The sequence below is a fragment of the Anarrhichthys ocellatus genome, unplaced genomic scaffold (genome assembly GCF_004355925.1).
Source record: "Anarrhichthys ocellatus isolate YVR2014 unplaced genomic scaffold, GSC_Weel_1.0 scaffold9, whole genome shotgun sequence".
In the NCBI taxonomy this organism is placed as follows: Eukaryota; Metazoa; Chordata; class Actinopteri; order Perciformes; family Anarhichadidae; genus Anarrhichthys; species Anarrhichthys ocellatus.
The window spans coordinates 2486379-2506966 of NW_022280039.1; the positions used below are offsets into that span (position 1 = coordinate 2486379).

The window sequence follows — 20588 nt, forward strand, 5'->3', positions numbered from 1 at the left end:
CTGGACAACCTGACATAAATGTATTCAAAATCCATTTTATATGTTTTCCTCATTCAAAGGTCCTGACGTTACTGGATTTCAATCAGATATTTGACATTTTTGATTCAGCGACTGGTGATCTAGTATCCTCCGAGATCATTTAAATGGGGGAGAGGAGGGGAGTAAATAGACACGGAAGAGAAAATGGGATGAAACAAAAAGGCAGCCAAAATATTTTCTCAGTATAAATAAACAGTGAAATCCTTGCTGGTGATATAAGACGTTTTCACTGGGCGAGCAAATTGAAGGAGCCCAAGACGGAGTATGAGAGACAAAAGATCAGCTTACATCAAACATTACACATGCGCTCACGGGCAGATACTGTACAAGACACAAGCTTTACACAGACTTCAAAGACATCTTACAGAATCCAGATAAACAGTGTTGTACAGAAAGATGTTACGACAACCACGCAAACCCTCTAAATCTCAACTTCAAATTAAATAATATTTACTTATCGTAAAACTTAATTCAAAGACAATATGCCATGACTCAAGAGATTTCTGTGTGTCTTTACACTGTTAATACAAAACCTTCTTGTTTGATCTTCAATCCCTTTCACTGGCCTATACTTTTCTCACTGTGTTGCTTCCACCTCTCTCACACTAAACCTTCTCACCCCAGTAAAGCTGTGTGATGACAGGGTGGAAGAGGAGGATAATGAAAATACAGGCACTGTGGCAGGAGAAGCTAAAAGCAGGGAACCAGGAATTGATGCCGTTGCAGAATTACAGAGAGCACTGACACTGCCAACAGAAAGCCGAGCACGTAGGTGGTGTTGCAGAAGCTGACACTGACCGTATGGAACCAGAACTTGACAATTGGAGCGTTGTAGAACTCGTATATCTTGCGTCCCAAGGGGATGAGGCGGTGGCGTTTCTGAACCTCCTCAACATCCTTCTTTCTGGATGTCTCTGTGGCTACCTTACCCAGCATTGCCTGCCACATGGAGCGAGGCAGGAAGGAGTGAAAGGTGTAAGGGATAAAAAGAATCAAAGAGTGGGAAGAGGGACGTGTGATGGATTGGAAAGGCCGAGTAGGATGAGCAGGGGAAGATGCAGAAAGAGGACGGAGATGAAGAAAAGTATGTGGGAGGTGGGATGGGAAGAGTCGAATAACAAAGAAAAAAGGAGAAAGGGGAGAGGGTTACATTATGGCTACTGCACAGTTTTAATATCAAAGTCAAAGAAGCAAGCACAGCCAATGTCATCATTCCGAAATGTGAAATGTGTGTTTGAGGTGGAGTGTTGGGTGAACACTGGTAACACAGTATGACGCAGACACTCATGGATTGTGTCTCAGACAACAATTAAGAGACAGAAGAGAGACAAGATAATGACAGAAAGAAGACAGAAAAAGAAAAAGATAAGACATAGATATTTCATTTCAATCTGTGACACATTTCCTTATCCATGAGAGAGGGTTCGGAGCCCACTGTTTTTATGGGTCATGGTCTTAATGTCAAAGCAACACCAGACCCGTGAGGGAGTTCATTCAGGGAATTGTATTGTATGTCAGGGGGTGGATCTCTCTCTATATATATATATATATATACTGCTCTAAAAAGGCAGAATGCAGTAAATACCTATTACCTAACTTCAAAGCGGACCTGAACACCAAACACACAATATCTGAACTTTGGCTGTGTAGTTACTGCGTCTGCCTGTGGTTATATATACCGTCCATCTTGCAGTTACTGCACTCTGGATTGATAAGCTGTGTGCTGGTAGGACTCGTTGCAGCATTTACTGCACTCTCTGCTGTGGAAAGAGTGCTAACTAGACAGCTTAACTGAAGTACGAGGGCTTTATAAAGGGCAACAACTAAGTTTAGTTATGGATTTTCCCCGAAGTTGCTGTCTGTAAATGAAAAATATACATTTTGATGAACTGACATTTTGGTTACTTAGTATGTTATTCCACACAATTAAGACTGCAGCATAAAAAACAGCTAAACTCCTGCTAAAGCTAGCTAGCTTAGCAGATCTTCGTAGCTGCCATGTAATGTTTGACTCTAGTGAATATTATGTGATTTAGTGTAGTTAAGCTATCTTTAAATCACATATTTATATCTAATAAATTAATGTATTATATTGATTTAAACACATCATATACGTAATATAAGTCTTAAAAGTACTCAGACAGATAGAAACTTGGCCAAACACTGAAATATTTGATTGTATTCTCTATATGATAGAGTGCTGCAAGGATGACATGTTTTGTAAGTCAACCCCGGAAGTTAGCATCTCACAAAGAAATGGCTCATTCCAGCAGCACTCTACAATTTAAAACTAAAGGTAATCAAACACTAGTTAAAACGGATAAGAAAGCTGAGAGAACATATTTTATTAGTAGATAGTTTTTAGGTATTGAATAGTTTCTAGGCAATGTTTTTTGGGGTAAAATAATCAACCCAAAAAGCGTAGAATGAAAGCATTACAAACCTTTTATCTGTTTGCCATCCAGTCTGAACACTTTTAACCCTTTCTCAACTTCCCTGTGTTGTTACTGCACTCTGCCTTTGTAGGGCAGTCGCAGACCTGGGCAAAGATAAAATGTTTGAAACTCTGTCAAAATATTTGAAATTTATAATGAGGAGTTGGTTGAAGTTCCCAGGCCACTGAATAGATACAATAGTGACAAAACCATCACTAAGAAATCAAAGAAGAAATCACCATCAGTAAGGAACTAATGGATTTCTATTTTTTTCCAAATAAGAAAAACATATCCAGCTTCAAGTTTTGTCTAAGGCACACACAGACAGGGCCTTCAGGGTGAAAATATGCAGATGCCAGTGTGTAAATCACACCATGCCTTTACTGTACCGAACATGCACATTATCCAATCGGCAAGTGGACAAAAGCTATCGCACAAGCTACAGCATTCATCACAGTGTGGTTTATCTAAAGCATCTGAGGATAAAACAATACAATCTCCCTCTGTGGTGTAGCAGTCTGTGTATATCTGTATGAATCGTTGTGTGATTCATAAGTATCTGAAGGTGCATTTGTACAGTCAGAAGCCAGGGCAATAGTAAGGGGCTAATTGCAAATGCATTCTCTAGCAGCAAGGTCTTTTGTTTAACACCACTGTGCCTCAAGGACTGCGTGTGTAAAATCGCCCATTTGCGCTGGCTTGCTGGCTGTGCTCAATGCAGATGGAGAGTATGTACAGGGGTGCTGAGGGGCGTTCAACTTCAGTTCAATCATTTAATGGAACAACCTTAGGTCCAGTTTATGTCTTAAAATTGTGTTAAAATTCCAGTCGTCCTTTAACACACAAATTGGATCTTGGTATCATCTCCAGAATTGATTGGATTGAAATGCAACGCGTCCTAATCCTGCTGTACATCCATGTCTATGCAGATGGACCAACTCTTCCACTGTGAGCCGGGAGAAGGTGCTCAGACTCTGCATGATTTAAGCTCTGCAGCAGCAGGCGGACATGGTTATATAATGCAAAAGCCTGGGCCTCCCATGCTCAACAGCCGACATGCTGAGTGGTATGCTGCAGCAAGCCATCATCATGATGGGAGAGAGTGAGGGGCAGCAATCGGCTAGCATACAGTACTGTACCTCAATCAGAACTGAGCTTGGAGAGAGGGAGAAAGAGAAAGAACTAGAGAGAGAGAGAGGGAGCTGAAAGGAGCAAAGAGAGCGCTGGGCAGAGAACAAGAGGGACCATATGAAAGGCAGAGAGAAATAGAGGAGATAGATGGAAGAAGAAACATACACGAGGGAACCCACAAGCGGCGACAGACTGAGACGCTACAACTCCACGACCATGTCTTTGCTGAGACGACGAGAAACAGGAAAGGTCTATTTGGCTGGAATGGGTCCAGCTGGCCCGAATAGAGAAACAAGTATGTGTGTGTAGAGAACTGTGTGCGTATTTGTGTGCGTATCGACATGTCATTGTGGACATAAAACTGGTCCACGAGAGATATTTACAAAGGACACAGTATCTGGGCTATGTATTCAATGATCAGTTTTATAGTCTTAACAAAGCAAGTGTGTATTGTCTAAAGTTTGAATATGTGTATAAATTCTGAGATGCAGGGCTGAGGTGGGTTCTCTCACCACGGAGTTGTACTGCGCCTCACAGTAAGATCTTACTGTGAACTCCATGTCTTCCTCCTCCTTCTCCTTGACTGGTTTCTCAGGCTCCTCCTCCTCCTTCTCCTGCAGGTAGGCCTCCTGATCCTGGGGCATGTAGGACATCTCATCTTTGTTCTTGAACTCCAGACTAAGGATGGATGGCGGCAGAAGCAGCCCTAAGATTACCTGGGTGATGAGAACGACAGAAAGTGAAGGAGGAGGAGGATGGAAAGTTAGGGAGAGGAGCTGGAAGCGACAAATCACAGATGAGATAAAGGTGTACAGTTATCTGAGTTCTGCTGTGGAAATTAGGACACACGGAGTCTCGAACAAACCGACCTTCATAATTGGTCTGCGACACACACTTTAGAAACTCACATAATGAAAATGTACCGACATGAACACCTCCCCATCATGCCCCGGCTAAAAGCTTTGGTATTTAAGACAACCAACTAAGTGTTCTCATTACTGAAGTCAATTACAAAAGCATTAGTCCAGACAGGATGCAAGGTTGCTTTGCTGCCACAATGTATGAGAGGGACACACACTTCAGACACAAACCAGGCAACCATGGAAAGCAATAGAGAGGCTTTTAATGCAGAGGGAAGGTGAAGAACAAGGGAAAGAGAAGTAGATGTATAGCTGTGCAATCGAGTGACTTCTTATCACTGGAAGCAGCTGTTTGAATAATTTAAGAGTGAAATTAAACTGTTTTCATTCCATCGACTACTGGCTCAAACTTGGAACGGAAATGTAAGCAATTTAATTTTACACGAATACCACAGCACAGAAACTGATGTCTCAGCTTCTCTCGTCAACAGGAGTCAAAAGCAAAGATGTCAGTAATGTGTCATACTTATTGATGTGAGAAGTAATCAATATACTCATCTTTGCAATTCATAGTCCATCTGTAGCCTTCAGTTACCATGTTCTGATATGAGTTAGCGTGTTGGAGGGGAGCACATGGCTGCCCTCACAACTATAGCTACTCAGAAATGTGCACACATATTATCTTGACAACATTTTGACAACGTTATTTGCTGTATGTATCATGAACTCTTGGGGGCACCGAATCTTGTTTGTTCCACTCGTGGTTTCCTTTCTGTCTTTCTGCTTCAATGAGCTTGCTTTAGCAGCGCCCTCTCTCCCTCCCTCCCTCCTGCAAAGGCCAAACCACACTTAAAGCACTGTGTGCCCTGCTCCGTGAAGCTAGCCATCCTGTCTCACTCTATGTATGAATGAGTGTGAACCCAGGCTTCCCTTCAGCAACTCCCAGGGCAACTCTTCATTATAAATAACTCTAACCTCTCTGATCTCAGCAGCTGCCTCCTGTCACCCTCCTGCCAGACGTCTGGAAGACCCACATGAGCAAAACTTGCTCAAAAGTCAACCACCAGTCTTCACCGAAACCTCTCCCCTCGTCTCAAAGGGATGTTTACCACACAAGCCTCCATATGAAATATGTGGGAATTTGTTTGAGTAATTAAGGTCAGTTCTTCTGTCCCCTTTGGCTTGAGAAAATACTTTTTAGGATTATAAATGAAGTTGTGGTGGAAGTTCAACCAGGAGGGCAACTGCGCCCGACACACACTCCTAAAGTTTCTCTTTCCTCTGGCGAATCCTCCTCCTCTTCCCTGTCGTCTCAAGATAACTTGACTGCATCACAAGACACTTGAGGTGTCACAGTTGAACTTATCTTACCTCGATAAAAACACCTGCATTCATCTGTTATCAACATTACTCTGTTGGTCTCTTTGATTGAACTGAACTGCGTACCATGTACTGGTTGAAACTTCTGCTGCCAGGCTTTTAATGGGCAACAAAAGCATCACAGTTCATTTCAATGTTGTACTTAAAGCACAACTTGCCCCAGAATATACAAAAGATCATATATGTGTATATTATCACCTCTTTACTATTTCACTATGATGTTGTTATTGATATGCATTGTGATGTTCTGTTTAAATAGTTATTTTATTGATTTTACTTTTGCTTCATTTATTTGCTTTAATTGTCTTGTGAAGCACTTTGTGACATCTGTTCTGAAAAGTGCATTATCATTACTTGTGTTGTGTCTTTAAGGCTTGAAACGCAATAAAATACTTTAGTGACTGAGAGCACACAGCTTCAGGTACAGTATTGAACAACTTTCTGATATCAACCAAACTGCAGGATTTAAAATCTATGTTTGGTATAATATCATTTTAAACAGACTGAGCCTGGTGACCTGTCCAGTTCAGTGCATTCTTGGGAATGAGTGATCTTGGTCAAACCACAGTTATGACCAGACAGATTAGTATCTACTTTCATTTTTCCACCTGTACGGTTTGGATCGTACATGGCATAATAGGCATTTCTTACCGCAATTTCTCTATACTATCAGCCAACATATGTACGTATAGATTTGTACTAAGCTGATACTGGGTGGCCTCTGCTTTTAATAGAGGCACATTATGTCCAAAGCAATGTAAAGTTTTATCATAAATGTTCAACAGAAAGGTAAACATCAATTCTCTCCTCTAGCTTCACATCCGCACATTTCCACACATCACACCTGGTAATTGTCATGTACAACCACTCTCCACATTTCTGTGAGCCAATCAGCAGATCCACAGGAGTGATTTAGGCTGCCTCTATGGTAGTTTCTCAGGGGGGTAAGTGGGTTTCTCATTACTTTCCCTTCCCAACTTCTCTTAGGCAGTCTGAAGGGATTCAAGAATTCCGATACAGCTCTGCCTCTCGAAGCCTGAAGTCACTGTGAAGTGCACAGACCATTTATACAATGTAAGTATGTGTTTCTTTACCTGCAGGTTATCCCAAACATCTGTCTCACTTCTATTACCTTCAGGCCTGAGTTCTTGCGCATGCGCAGGCGTCCCATCCACATGTCGGTCAGAAGCATCTGACTGCAGGTGTGAGCGATGAAATCTCTGTGTTTGGCCGCTACCGCCAGCTGCAGGCAGGTGGCGTTGCTCCAGTTCTTCAGCTCGTACGTCAGCAGCTTCATGGCCATCTGCTCATCCTGTTTATAGGACTGGTCTAGGAGTTCCACTGCCAGCTGGGCAAACTCTCTGGGAAATTATATGCAGGACATATACAGGCACACTGAGACATGAACAGAGACAATGACATACTTTGTCTAAACATGTAAAAATGTAATGAATCTGGTCAAGGAATCAGTGACCATCTGGCCAAATTTTGAAGGAGGTTAGATTATTTGCATACAAATACTTGCACACACACACACCAATACAACACTTTGCATATTAACACAGAACATGGGCATGGTCAAGGCCTTACATGACAAGCATATCTAATTCCTTTAGTCGATGCAGACACATGTTTACAGCAAAGACAGCCAAAATTCTCCCTGGTAATTATGTCTGTATCTTTTCCAAGGTGAGTGGGGTTGTTCAAGTTTATAACGTGTGTATACTGCATGCTGAACAGAGGAAGCTGTGTGCAGATTTCAAAGTTACGATTACAGAACTACAGAGATAATATGACATAATTATTTGGGGAAAAATCTGAATATGGGGCTGTAATGTGGCCATCACACACATATACATATACTCGCACTATCAAATTTTCAAAACTGCAAAGCACCACCCCACCAGCATTTTAATACATCCCCTTCCAGACAATAAAAACGTAAATCAGTGCTCTGAGATCAAGTTTCACCCTAATTTCAGCCTCTGAAAAACACACAGCACAATATTGCACACTACACTGGAAAGCAATCTGTCCTGTGTAGTTTAATGTCACTAACATGGCCGGGGTTTGGGAGATTTACAAAACAAGGGCTCACAATGTCTTGATGCACAGCACATGACAAAGTTCAGCAGAGTTGTACGAACGACTGAAGGTGTTTCTGTTTCTCTGAGAGGCTTTTCAAATGACTTATATGATATATATCAAGAAATATAAAGGTGAATATTCCAAACGTGTATACAGTTTGTTTGCAAGTGCCTCGGAAGACCAACTCCCTACAGCATGTAGGAATTACTGTATGAACTTCCACACATTTTACTTTTCACACGTTCACAAAAATATCCCTCGAGTTTATCCAAACACACACAGAAATGCGTTTACAAACACTGCATATGTAAAGATTACATGAAGGTATAAAAATGTATGTAGATAAATGAGCTCTGCTGAGGAAGCCAGACAGATTCTCTGTGGAAAGTAAACTCAAAATGTGTCGCTGTTCTTTGAAAATGTGTGTAAGTATGCGTGTGCGTAGGGAGTTTTGGTTGGTGTGGCTGTGCTTCATTTCCAGTATCTAAAAGAGTTCCCCCTAATTAACAGTCATTTCCATATCCAGCATTTTTATCTCTCTAGGTGATTGCCTTCATCTCAAATGCATATCCTAAACTTACGAAGATGCATGTTACAAGATTTTTGGATCCCATAGGAGCCTAGAGTAGTCTGAAACAGGTTAGTTTAGAGGGAAGAAGGCATGTTAGTGTGTTCGTGTGTGTATCTGCACACAGGTGATGGAGTGTGAAGGTATACGTTCCCGTCTAGACTCGCCACTCGACTTCGCATGAATCATTTAGTGCAGAAATGTTTCTGTGAGAGAATTCGTGCTCAGCACTACAAAATCACACGTAATTGAAATATCGCGACAGATGGCACATATTTCGTTTCACCCACCTGGAGTTGTGGTTTAATTCCTGGGAGATGTCATCCACCATGTCGTTCTCTGAGGCTTCGTGTGCCATGGCTTTACAAAGCTTACATGCTACCAAGGCCTTGGCCATGGCCTCTTCCCCGTGCTGCCAAAAGAACAGCGCCATCTTCTGACGTTTCATAAGCACGGCCCACACCATAAGCTCGTGGAAGGGGAAAGGGAAGTGATTGATTTCGGGGTCGTCCAAATCGATGTCTACTTCCTCCTCTCGTTTGCGTGTCGTCTTCTGGCGGCCTCTGCGGATGGGCATGTCATCCTGCAGATCCAGAGCAAGTTAAGTGGGGGGGAAAGAGAAGGAGACGGCCATGTTGATATACGTATTTTGGAGTGATTTGTTATGGATGATGTTTATTACCAGAACAAGATTAGGAGTGTTTTAAATTGATGTTTAACTATTTATGTATGTATTTATGTAGCCTTGGGTTCTGAATTCGAAAAGAAACCCAAGAATGTGGATCGAACCCTTGGCTTTATCTCTGAAGGACTGGCCCTGTGTTTGGCCACATAAGTCTAATGTCTAATTGCTCGCCCTCCACATGATGAAAGTTAGTTGAATGCAGAAGCAAATTCCGACTTTGGTGGACTAAGGTTGAAGGACAAAGTGCTACACACAAAATATACATAACAGGCATGGTCTTTTACACTTTTTAATAAAATCTTCTCGTAGGATTTTACTTTTTATGTCTCCAGGTTGACTCCCTGTCTCTGGAGAGATTGACACTGCCAGTTAGTGTCTTCATGGCATGTCAGCAGGGCAATAATTTCACATTTTAACAGTTGAGGACTACTGACAGTTGATCAATTACAGAGGTCTGAGAAATGACCTTCAGTGGTTTTTACAATTGCTGCTTGCTTTCAGACAGATTACCTGGACATGATAACAGTGTAGTAAATTACACAGTAATACTAGAAAGCAACACTCCGTTTATAGCAGTTTGTGATTTTATGGATATTTAGAAGTTATTGCATAGTCATATATGTATGGCTACTATGTCCAGGTTGCCATACTGATTAAATGATAAACTGGAATACAAAAAGAGAGCAGGGCATTGAGGTAATGACTTTGACAGACACACACTAACAGGGAGACGCATTTCAAAAAGGCAGACATACAAAGGAATGGACAGCCATGCACATTAGATATAAGTACCTCTGAGAAAACTGTAGACACATACTGTTGTAAAAGCTTTATGATTTAGATACTTCATGGTTTGTACACCATGGATACACGGTAGTACACAAACAAGGTATTATGTAAACCCAGTTAGGTCAGCCATTACCAATTCAGTTCAATGTAACTGGGCTGCTCTGACATGTGTTATACAAGTTATATACATTTATACTGTCTGGAACCATGAAGCAGTTATGTAGTCATACATTTTTGTTTATTTTTTCATATCATAAATCTGAGAAAAAAGGAAATTGAAAACAAATTTGTACAAGGTAGTGTGAAATGTATGAATAATGTTATCTGATGACGAGCCTTCAACTGGCTCAAACGTGTATACAGATTGCCAGCAAAATAAAATACGCCTCGAGGTCTTCCTTTCAAAGACAGCAAGGCACACAGCACACACTTGACGACTACTTTTGCTGAAAAGGTCCCGCAGAATGACTATACAATCAACACATTATGAGGGAAAAGAGTGCGTTTTAAAACGAGGGAGAGGAATAGTGAAGAAATGACTGAATAACAATCTCGATGAGATCAACACTCACCTCCATCCCCAGCAGTTTCAGGGCTTTGGGCTAGAAAAGCAACAGAAACATAAACAAGCAGAACAAGACCTTGTCTAATGTATTTTATAGAGTAATTTACTCTATAAGCACAACACAGCACACAGATTGACAGACAGACTCACTCACACGAGACCAGAAATCTTCTATTATACGGTAAGTCACTCACTTTAAGTTTAATGGTGTTCTTTAAGAATAGCAGTTTGGTTCTGTTGTGATTCACAGTCTGCTGTACATACAGCAACAATCTCTTACGGTTGCAAGTTTGCATGTATTAAAAGCAGAATGTAGTTGTGCATTTGGTACAGTACTGTGTAGCTCTATTAAAGCAGGGCATGTCTGCATTATGCATTCATGAGCCATCATCTGAGTTGGTAAAAATAGCTCAGGTCTCCTGTTGGGATTTTGATATCTGCATCTATTTCAAGGCTTTGTTCTGAGTTAACGTGTGTGTGTGTGTGCGCGTGTGACTATGTGATCGCACGTTTATATCATCTACAAAATCACAGTAAATTGGAACTCTCTCTCTCTCTCTCTCTCTCTCTCTCTCTCTCTCTCTCTCTCTCTCTCTCTCTCGCTTTATCTGCGTCTGTCCAGCTGCTTTGTTGCTGTCATTGCAGACATACAATGTGATAAACAGGCACATGAATACTCACATACACACACACACACACACTCACAAACACACATATTCAAACATACAAACACAAAGGTGCACAATCAAGCAGAATTATGGTGTTTCAGACACAGCTGTGTATACTTCTATTTTCATCACACCTGTGGCGGTGTGTGAGGTATTGAGGCAGAATGAGAGAATTATACATCAGACCATGAACATAGACTAAATGATGTGCAGTTTGTGTGTTGTAAAAACACACAACTTCCAAATACTACAGCACATGATTGCAGTGATCAGTTCCTCCACTTTTGGTTGAAGGTGTGCTAATCAGCGAGATGAATACTGCAGTAATTGATATGAAGTGTGTATATTATTGGGGTTATGATGGCACATGATGAAGAGCCACTGCTATGAATGATTTGTTGCATCGTGTGTCTACATGATGGCGACATGGAGAATAACAGGAGGACGACTTTTATGTTCGACCTCTGCTGATGAACACCACCTTGATTGGAGGTGATCATAATTTGTGTGGAGTTAGTGACAATGAATTCCCTAACGTAATGTTTTCAATGCGATCTTTTGTAATGGTGTAATTTTGGATATAGGTTTATATTCCCTCCTAATGCTACATTAGCTAACCTAATCTAAACAAAACAAAGCTCAGAATCCACTTGCAGTATAAAAAACAAATCACATTACAGTATGTAGTTTACTCACTTTTGCCATCCCTCCTCCAAAACATCAAGTATCACACTTGTTTAGGCCTCCCGCTCATTCGGTCAGGTCACAACTAACCTGCACATGCTAATTTATTACTCGCATCGGCAAGGTCTGTCTTTGAGTACACGGGCCCTGGTTAGTATTTCATTCATTTCATTATAAAACATAATTTGGCCGTATTATTCATCTTGCTCTTATCAGGGCTAATTTGATCATGAGGCTCATTTCACTGATACTGAGTCCTTTGAATAATGACATAAAAATAAGTCCCAGACATCAGTGTTGAAATGCATTAAATGATGAGATGAGAATCATTCACTCACCCTCTTGGGTCCAAAGAGGTTGTGGTACAGAGTTCTGAATCTCTTCCTGGTGTAGTTACACCGATATGCCCCGCCCATGAGGTATTCTATGACCAGTCCAATGTCGATGAGGCTGATGCGGTAGTCCGGGGGCAGATTTCCCTAGAAAACCATACAGTGTTAACAGGCAACAACCCGAGCCACTTGATTAATAAACAAGAGGGATAAAGTGTACAAAACATACACACTCACTTCACAAAATCCATATCAAAGTGTTTTTGGCTATGAAAGAAAAACATGATTATCTGATTCACCTTGAAGTAGATCCAACTGAACCCTGGATATTCTCGCTTGGAAAGAACACACAATGTCAGTGAGCAAGAGCAGGGGAGATGAGACACACAGAAACTCTCAGGCAAGATCTCTCTTCCAGCCTCTTTAATAAATTGTCATCTCAACCAGACTGTGGTTCAGTTTATGTTTTTGCACTTTGTATTCTTTAAAACCATTTGTATCCTGGTTCGAATCTAGAAATCTGGAGCTATTCCTCCAGTCTTGTGATTGGTTCAACCAAAAACTGGTTACAGTCTCAGGTGTGGTATTATTCCTGAAAGCTCTCTTGAACATGAATCAGTAAAGCACCAAGCTGTGACTTGTTCTCTTACAGGGGAGTAGAAAGTGAGAGGAGAATCAAAACTCAGGTGCAATTTGATTCATAGAGAAAATACAAAGACAATTAAAAAGGGCGTAAAGAAAACAATGATTTGTTATAATTGCATTTAGGGAAATAATGAGATCTTCTCAGTGAGGTTCAATGCAGTCTTGAAGAAAGGAAAAGAAAGAGAGAGTGGTTATGTCTCTTTAGCCTGGAAAGACAGACAGCTATTAACGCTGCAAGCTAGAATCATTGTTGAAATAGAAGCTCTTTCACGTCAGGGAAATAACTATGTCAACTCTCGCGGCTCCTCCTTGTGCCCTCAACATCAACCCCAGATGCTGCAGTCATTATTCTGACCCCCGCTGTTCCTTTGAGATACACCAATTACCTTACATATCTTTACACCTCTCTCGCTACTTCCACTACTCTCCAATCAGATGTGAGATCCCAGAAACTCATCCCTATCCTGTCGTCATATCCAAAGTCTTACCACTTCATTGGTGGTAAAGTCTCGCAAAGCCCTGTAGGCCATCTGATACACTTTGAAGTAAGAGAGCCCCAGACACTGTTTGTCTTCTCGTACATCCGTGGTTCAAAGTGAACACAAAGCTTCACCTCCTCACACTCATATATATATATATATAGTTCAAAAGCACTAGTCTGCGGTCAGCCAAGCCCTCTTTAATTCCCTGTGGTAGTGAAGCTCAAGATAATAACTGTTTGTTTACACCTTGTGCGAGTACACACTGAGAGCTTAGAGCGCTGCTGTTTTTAATTCTGCAGTGCAGTTAAGTTCAAGTTGCTCTCCTGAAAAGTTCTCTACAACATAGCCACTGCATTAACGGCCAGTACTTAAAGGTGCTCAATACAGAATTCAGACAGTATAATTGCCTCCACGTGTCTCTCAACATGGAGACAACTGAGCTGGCAGCTAGCAGCTAACCAGTGGGATACAACAGAACGTCTCACATGCAATAAAAGCACACACAAGCATGGCCTGTCTATGAAACTCAGATTACAACACACAGAGGGAGAGCGACTTCATTCGTTCCTCAGGTAGACAATACTCCACAATATTTTTACATTGCAAATACTTTTTGCTGCTATTTCTGAATGTCAAATTTAGCACCTGTCTTTTTGCCAAACGTACCGAAATCTCACCAGATTATCACAAGAATGTTCCAATAAAATGTATAATGCAATATAAATTAAGTTAGTGCTCCCATGCATCAATCGTTCAGGCCCATTTCTACTTTCAATTAGCAAAGAGAGCTAAGAAGAAAAACCACCTGTTACATTCAGAGTTTCACCTAATATCCTGAGACACAAAGTGTATTGCTACCAACCTTTGTCCACAAAACTGCATTGTTCATTTACTCCGTAGGAAAACTAATTTCTGCTTTGGCAGCTTTAGTCTACAAGCCAATCTCTGTGATTTTCTGTTTTCTGACTCAGCTTTCACACAATTGAATGAATGAACTAGATTAAACCTGAGAGCGGCCTTCACCGGACCGTACAGCTGTTATTAGCACAACATCTGCATTCGAATCAAAACACTACCTGTGAAGAGTATGACAAAACAATCCACAGAGAAGAATGAGAAAGAAAACAGCGATGACATGGTGACTCAATCTGAGAGATGGCAGTTCAATCTAATTAGCATCATACTATGAAACAACAACGAGACACAAACACTCAGCTACACTACGGCAATTACACACAGCTCTGCAAAAAAGATGAGGATGTTATGCCATGCACTACGCGGTGTATGTGTGTGTGAGTGTTTTGCCTGTGTGCAAAGTAGCGTTGTGGGAGAATATTAATTGCATATTTTCTCTGCACCAACGTGAGATCAGAGTTGTGTTTAAAGACAGAAAAGAGGTAAAGAAGGAGTGATTACAACATCAAGCCTCTTCAGCGACTCCCAGAGGAGCATGCGGCGTCACTGTAATCAGTAACATTTTAATTAATGAACATATTTCAATGCTAATGGTGGTGTTGCTGACCTCTCAATCATCTCTCAACAGTGGGATCAATCCTAATTGGCATGCAGACATGTGCTGAATTTAAAGTTCTTGGTTTCTGCATTTTATTGCAGTAATCATCAAGATGCTATGAGAGATGTGCAGCAAAAAACACTGTAACACTTAAAGTGTTTTGGCTTAAGTGCAGCCAAAACCTATACATAGAGAGAGGATTCCACCATTTCAGCGTCTTATACATGTAAAATTCACAGTCCTGATGAAAAATAACATCTATGCTATGTAAGGGAATGTGCAATATCACTATTCAAAGAATCAGATGATACTGCTTGCTAAAGGAACACACTTAATACTGTTTTTAATTAAAACAAATAAAAACAGAGATTCATAAATTGTGTCTACTGAGTTCTTCCTTCTCAGCCTCACAGCTGTTCCACTGCGGCCTCAGTTTGCTCAAACTTAAGCTCTGTGGATAAAGCAGTTTTTAATGCATGTAGTGTTTGTGTACCATGATAGTGTGTGCCTTAGAGAAAGCACAGAGTAAATTGCTGAAAAGTCATGAGAGGGATGAGAGTCGTGCATAGCTCTACACAGCCACTGCAGCCCGCAACTCCAGCTGAAAGAGAAATGCCGGCCTCTATTTGCAGTATCAGCAGCTAGGGCTACCAAAATGTAGACACACTAATTGATGCAACACACAACGCAAAAAAGCAACTGAAACTATTTAGTCAAATGTGTCTTCTTTAATACACACATTCAAGCCAACATTCCCATACAGTGTGCCTGAACAGCCACAGAGCTAAAGGGACGGCGGTGATGGTCTTACCTTTTTGACATCTCTGACGAGGTGGTACAGCGTGTTGGACGGTCCATGTCTCTGTTGAAAAACAAACAAACACAACACATAAGTATATTATTACCATCACCGACAGTTCCTTCGGACAAAACTGACCCTGCCAGCAATATTGTTCAAAACCAGCACCATGTTTTCTTTTTTTTTTTTGCATAATTAAGTCAATATTTTAGTCTGACACTGTTCCCTGGTGTGTTGCTAAAAGATAACACAACTAGTATTTACAAACCATTGAATGTGCATTTTTTATTACCGTATTGTAGAGCTCCTCCAGTCTGGAAAGCGTGAGGAAACGGTGCATGCTGACTCCATTTTCAATCAGCAGCTTGACAAAGTCCACTCTGTCCAGAACTAAGGCATCCAGCATCGCCTGCTCCAGGGAACCGACCTAAGGCACATGGGATGGAGAACATTGTATACCACTGATACAAGAGAACTGCATGGAAATGAATAACGATTGACCAACATCACTTACTTAAACTACAAAATGATTATTATTATAGGATTTCACAAAACATGTGAGTGGAGCCACACGTCATTATTGTATTTCTCTTCCATAGACCAAACATCCAAAATAGAGTTGAAATAAACTTAGACTCAAATTAAGCATGAAGACTGCAAGGAATGCATACTTCTCAATTATGATCACAGATAACCAGAGCAATCCTTGATTATTATTTGCAAACATTTGTCCGGTGCTGAACCTTTAACCCAGGACTGATCCTGAGCTGCCTTCTGCATCAAAATCACCTGTTAAAGCCGACAGTATCCTTTTATTTGACGTTTTAGTCATCATCTTTCTCTTTCTAATCACGTTTCAAGTTATTTTGTGTGAATGTTAAGCATTCTGAAGCGCATTTTCAGGAAACAAATCTCAGGTATGGTACATTTCAAAACTGAGGTACATTGCCAAAGACCTTTTTAGGCAAACAAACAGCATTTCTGCTGCAGTACGTTTATTGTCATTAATATTGTTTATGGTTCTTTCTTACAGGCCACTGCTGTCCGTAGATGAAGATTTGACTGCGGGCGATGTCCACTCTGTTCCAAGCCAGAGCCAAACTCAGCTGGTCAGGAGCTGAAGCGTTGGCACCTAAGAGAGGATACAAGTGTGTTGAGACACAATGTCGTGTTTTTGGTAAACAAGGTTGCTTAAACACTGATACAAATTCAGAGATTCAAGTTTAGAACAATGTACAGTACTAGTATTCATTAGCTGCTGCACTTTGTTATTTTAACGTTAATAAAGACCTTAAGTCATGACTGCTCATCTTATATTCTCTTTGCGTGCTTGTATACTCATTTTCCCCTGCTGGATGCTATTTCATATCGCTCAATGTTCATCTGGTAGACAGAATCAATATAGATTCCATATTCAAGATGGAATACTTTATTGCCACTTTAACATGAAATCGCTGATAGGAATTTGGTTTGGTTAGCTCACACTAAACTAAATCCTCACATCACATACAGTAACTGCCTCAGGACGTAAAAACCAGCAGCACCACCATGTAAAACAAGTGTTCCCATGGAGATGCTATCAGCACCACAAACCAGCTGTGATGTATACCATTGTATGCATACCCTTACTGTGTCTTATACAGAGGAATAATTACTGTGCATCCGTTATTTAGGAGTTAAGGCCATATACTGCCTCTGGGTAAGTGCTGTTGCAAAACCTGGCTGCTCTGGTTATAATACTTTTCAGTCTTTTAAAAGGTTGGGATAAGGTTAAAAAAAAGATAATTTGGAAGGGTGACAAAAAGTCTTGGATGATCTTTAGTCCCTTTTTTCCATAGTGTAATGGTGTAGGTTTCAGCAAGGAGAGGTAGAGATCCTTGTCTATGATTCTTGATGCTGTGAGTATCATTTTGTCCTGAAGTTTCCTGTCTTATGCTGAAATGTTTCCATACCACACAGTTATTCTGAAGGTGAAGATATGTGGATATAACATACTGAACATTAGTCAGTACTGCTGTAGAGTTGTCTTATCACTCTAAAGAAGAGGAGATTGTTACACTCCAAAATTTGTAGAACTGTACTTTGAATTTCCTGACAATTTACTTATGACCAAAGGTTTGACGGCCGCTGTGGCTGTGATGGGAGTCCACCAATACTTTTGTTTTGAAATGTACTTCTGGGTGTGAGATATCTGATGGTGGTTGAGCTGCAGCCTCTTCACTTATGTAGAGTGACTTCAGAATTTGACCTTAAGTCACTCTAAATCAGAGAGCAGAATAACTGCAACATTCTGCAGCATGACCATACACAAGAGGATCCTACAATCACTTTTCATTGATAACTGTGAGTATCTAACTCAAGAGATCTCACCCAGAAAATGTGTACATTCATCTGGCATGCCCATAACAACATCACTACGTGACTAACTTAATCAACACTTTTAATGGCACACGCCGACTAGTCTGCCTTTAAAGCCTCGTTGTGTATACACACGCATATGCGACCGTAGTGTAGATTGTTTATGGCCTAGCGTTCACTTTTTACTTCTGCCGATTGCATTTGCGTTTAAAAAATGATTGGCGTTCATTTGTAAACAAAATGGGTAAATATCATAAACTTGTGTTTGCCACAAATCTTATTTTGTACACTAATCTGAAAGCCAATGGAAAAATCCCATTGGCTTTTTGTCAAGAGAACCAGTGCATTGTTGACTTTTACAAAAATCATCCCTGCAGCACTCTAAAGCGACATGACTCACAGTAGATTCATCACACTTTTCCCAAGCAGCTAAAAACATCAACAAAAGATCTTCAGTTTCTTCAGCTGGTAATCGAACAATAATTCAGCATGGTGAGAAATATACTCCTAAATCTTTATCCAAACACGGTTTTCAGCAGTGGTGCTCTGGAAGTCTATTTCTCTCTCTCAGTAGTGGAACTCCCTATGGGCATCCCTTGGCAAGGCGTCCATGCTCGCCAAGGTAGCGATAACCCGATTTGTTCAGGTCCTATGCCCTGACAAATAAGCTATCCTGACCCTAACTACTTAAGGTCAATGCTTTACCTTAACCAATACGCTCCGCCTCAACCAGCTACGCAGGGTGGGTCTTGCTACGAAATGCAGTGGGATTCATAATAACACATCTCTCACCTGTTCTTCTTCTGCAATTGTGCCATGGCTACAATTTTAGACGACCCTCTACTGACCATGACAAAAACTTAATTAGATGTTAATCTAATGTGGGTCACATTTGCATTTATTCATTTACATTAACTGACGAGCAGGCTGGCTAGCAAGGCATTCATGTCTTATTTTTAATTCTGCGGAAAAGCTTGTGCAGAGCCTCTGCAGAGCTGCAGAGATTGGTTTGCTGAGCTCGCAGAGAGCTGCAGGGACGCGCCGTGGACCTCCTGAAAACTGTGACTAACGCGTCAGGAACACGCAGAGCGCATTGGCACACAGCCGCAGGAGTATCAACCAGACATGCAGATCATGATGCAGACTCATCGCGTGATCTAAACGTGTAGAGGGGAGGATGGGAATACCAGAAATACTCACAGTGACATGACTAAGAACATTTTAAAACAAATCCAATCTGAATTTAAGACAATTTAATACTTTTTCAGGCCTTTTATTAGTAGATGTGTATTCATTAAGCCATTTTAAGGATCTGCTTACCAGCCTGATAAACACAGACAAAAAAAAGACTTTCTGGACAGATCTGATTAATGAAATAAAGATAAGACAAAAGTCTTGGATGGCATTGCTGAAAGAAGGCATTCTTCATCTTTTTCTCTCATCTTCACCTTTCTCATCACTGTAATAGCTTTGCTGCATGCCATTGCTGTTTGGTAAAGGACATATTGTCGGATGTACATCTGCTTACTTTCTCACAATGCAGGGCTGGTTTGTTTATTGAGCGTTTTTCTTTAAAATTATACGTGTTAACCTGCAATTATTTTTGCACACATCTTTAGTTTTATTCAAACACCCTGCAAAATGTAAGAAAATTATTATGATGGGGTTTATGATCATCTTAGCCCGAAAAAAGACTTGTGAGATATGGCCCAAGTATGTACAGTAATATCTCCTTCTTTACGTACAGTATGTCTTAAAGGAGCATATACAACAGTGATACAGTATTTATTGTACGTGATACGTCTCAAACACTTCATCCAACAGACAAAAAAATAAGAGGCAGTATATAAGAGACAGAGGACAATACATATAAAACCAAACCTCTCTTTTCAGAACTGATTAGAGCTGTATGCTCCGATGTAAAATAGCTTCACTGTAAAATGCTATTGAATATGCTGCAATAAAATACTGTTTTCTATCTTAGTGGCACTTAACCAATTAGATCAAACAGAAGCACAGTCTGCTGTTCACATTAATAATTTACCTGCACACCGGGAGGAGTTAACCAAAATGAGAAAGATGAGGCAACAATTCATCCCGGCCTTTAGAGAAATCCCCTGTTATATAAAGTATAATAATAATCCCTTGTGTTTAGGCCAGTCGGTGTAATTTTTAATAAGCACAAAAGTATCATGACTTTACACCATGCTCTCTCCATCTTAAAGCACTGCACAGCATTACTGGAGCTTAATTGTGTGAGTTCAGACAGAGCCCCGCTAATAAGATCCAGAGCCTATAATAAGAGCTTTAGTGGAGATAACTGTATGTGTAAAGGCAGGGTGGCCTTGCTTTATTAAAGGCTTGTGGTTTCACTCAGTCTGCCTACAGGGAGGTTGAACTGTAGCCAACTGACTTTATGGACCCAATCGTCAAGATATTGACTACTTCAGGCAGCGGACCATCAAATACTCTAAACTCCCCTCTGTCACACCATGTGTCTTTTGCTGCCACTTCTCTAAATCTCTCTCTCTCTCTCTCTCTCTCTCTCTCTCTCTCTCTCTCTCTCT

General features: G+C 40.8%; 1 protein-coding gene across 18 annotated transcripts in view; it reads right to left on the reverse strand.

Annotated features, from left to right (window-relative positions):
- The window catches only part of trpm3 (transient receptor potential cation channel, subfamily M, member 3), a 135416-nt gene that overhangs the window by 12583 nt on the left and 102245 nt on the right, over window positions 1–20588 (reverse strand). For 5 of the 18 annotated variants that reach the window (XM_031849172.1, XM_031849170.1, XM_031849166.1 and 2 more), the window contains 9 exons: window positions 16695–16795; window positions 15956–16090; window positions 15676–15726; window positions 12231–12371; window positions 10548–10577; window positions 8792–9084; window positions 6978–7206; window positions 4118–4321; window positions 838–978 (listed from right to left, as the gene is read on the reverse strand). In XM_031849172.1, the coding sequence (XP_031705032.1) occupies window positions 838–978; window positions 4118–4321; window positions 6978–7206; window positions 8792–9084; window positions 10548–10577; window positions 12231–12371; window positions 15676–15726; window positions 15956–16090; window positions 16695–16795 (1325 nt within the window). Of the gene's footprint in view, window positions 1–837; window positions 979–4117; window positions 4322–6977; window positions 7207–8791; window positions 9085–10547; window positions 10578–12230; window positions 12372–12523; window positions 12560–15675; window positions 15727–15955; window positions 16091–16694; window positions 16796–20588 lie in introns of those variants that run through there. The other 13 variants (XM_031849174.1, XM_031849168.1, XM_031849173.1 and 10 more) reach the window with 7 other exon arrangements.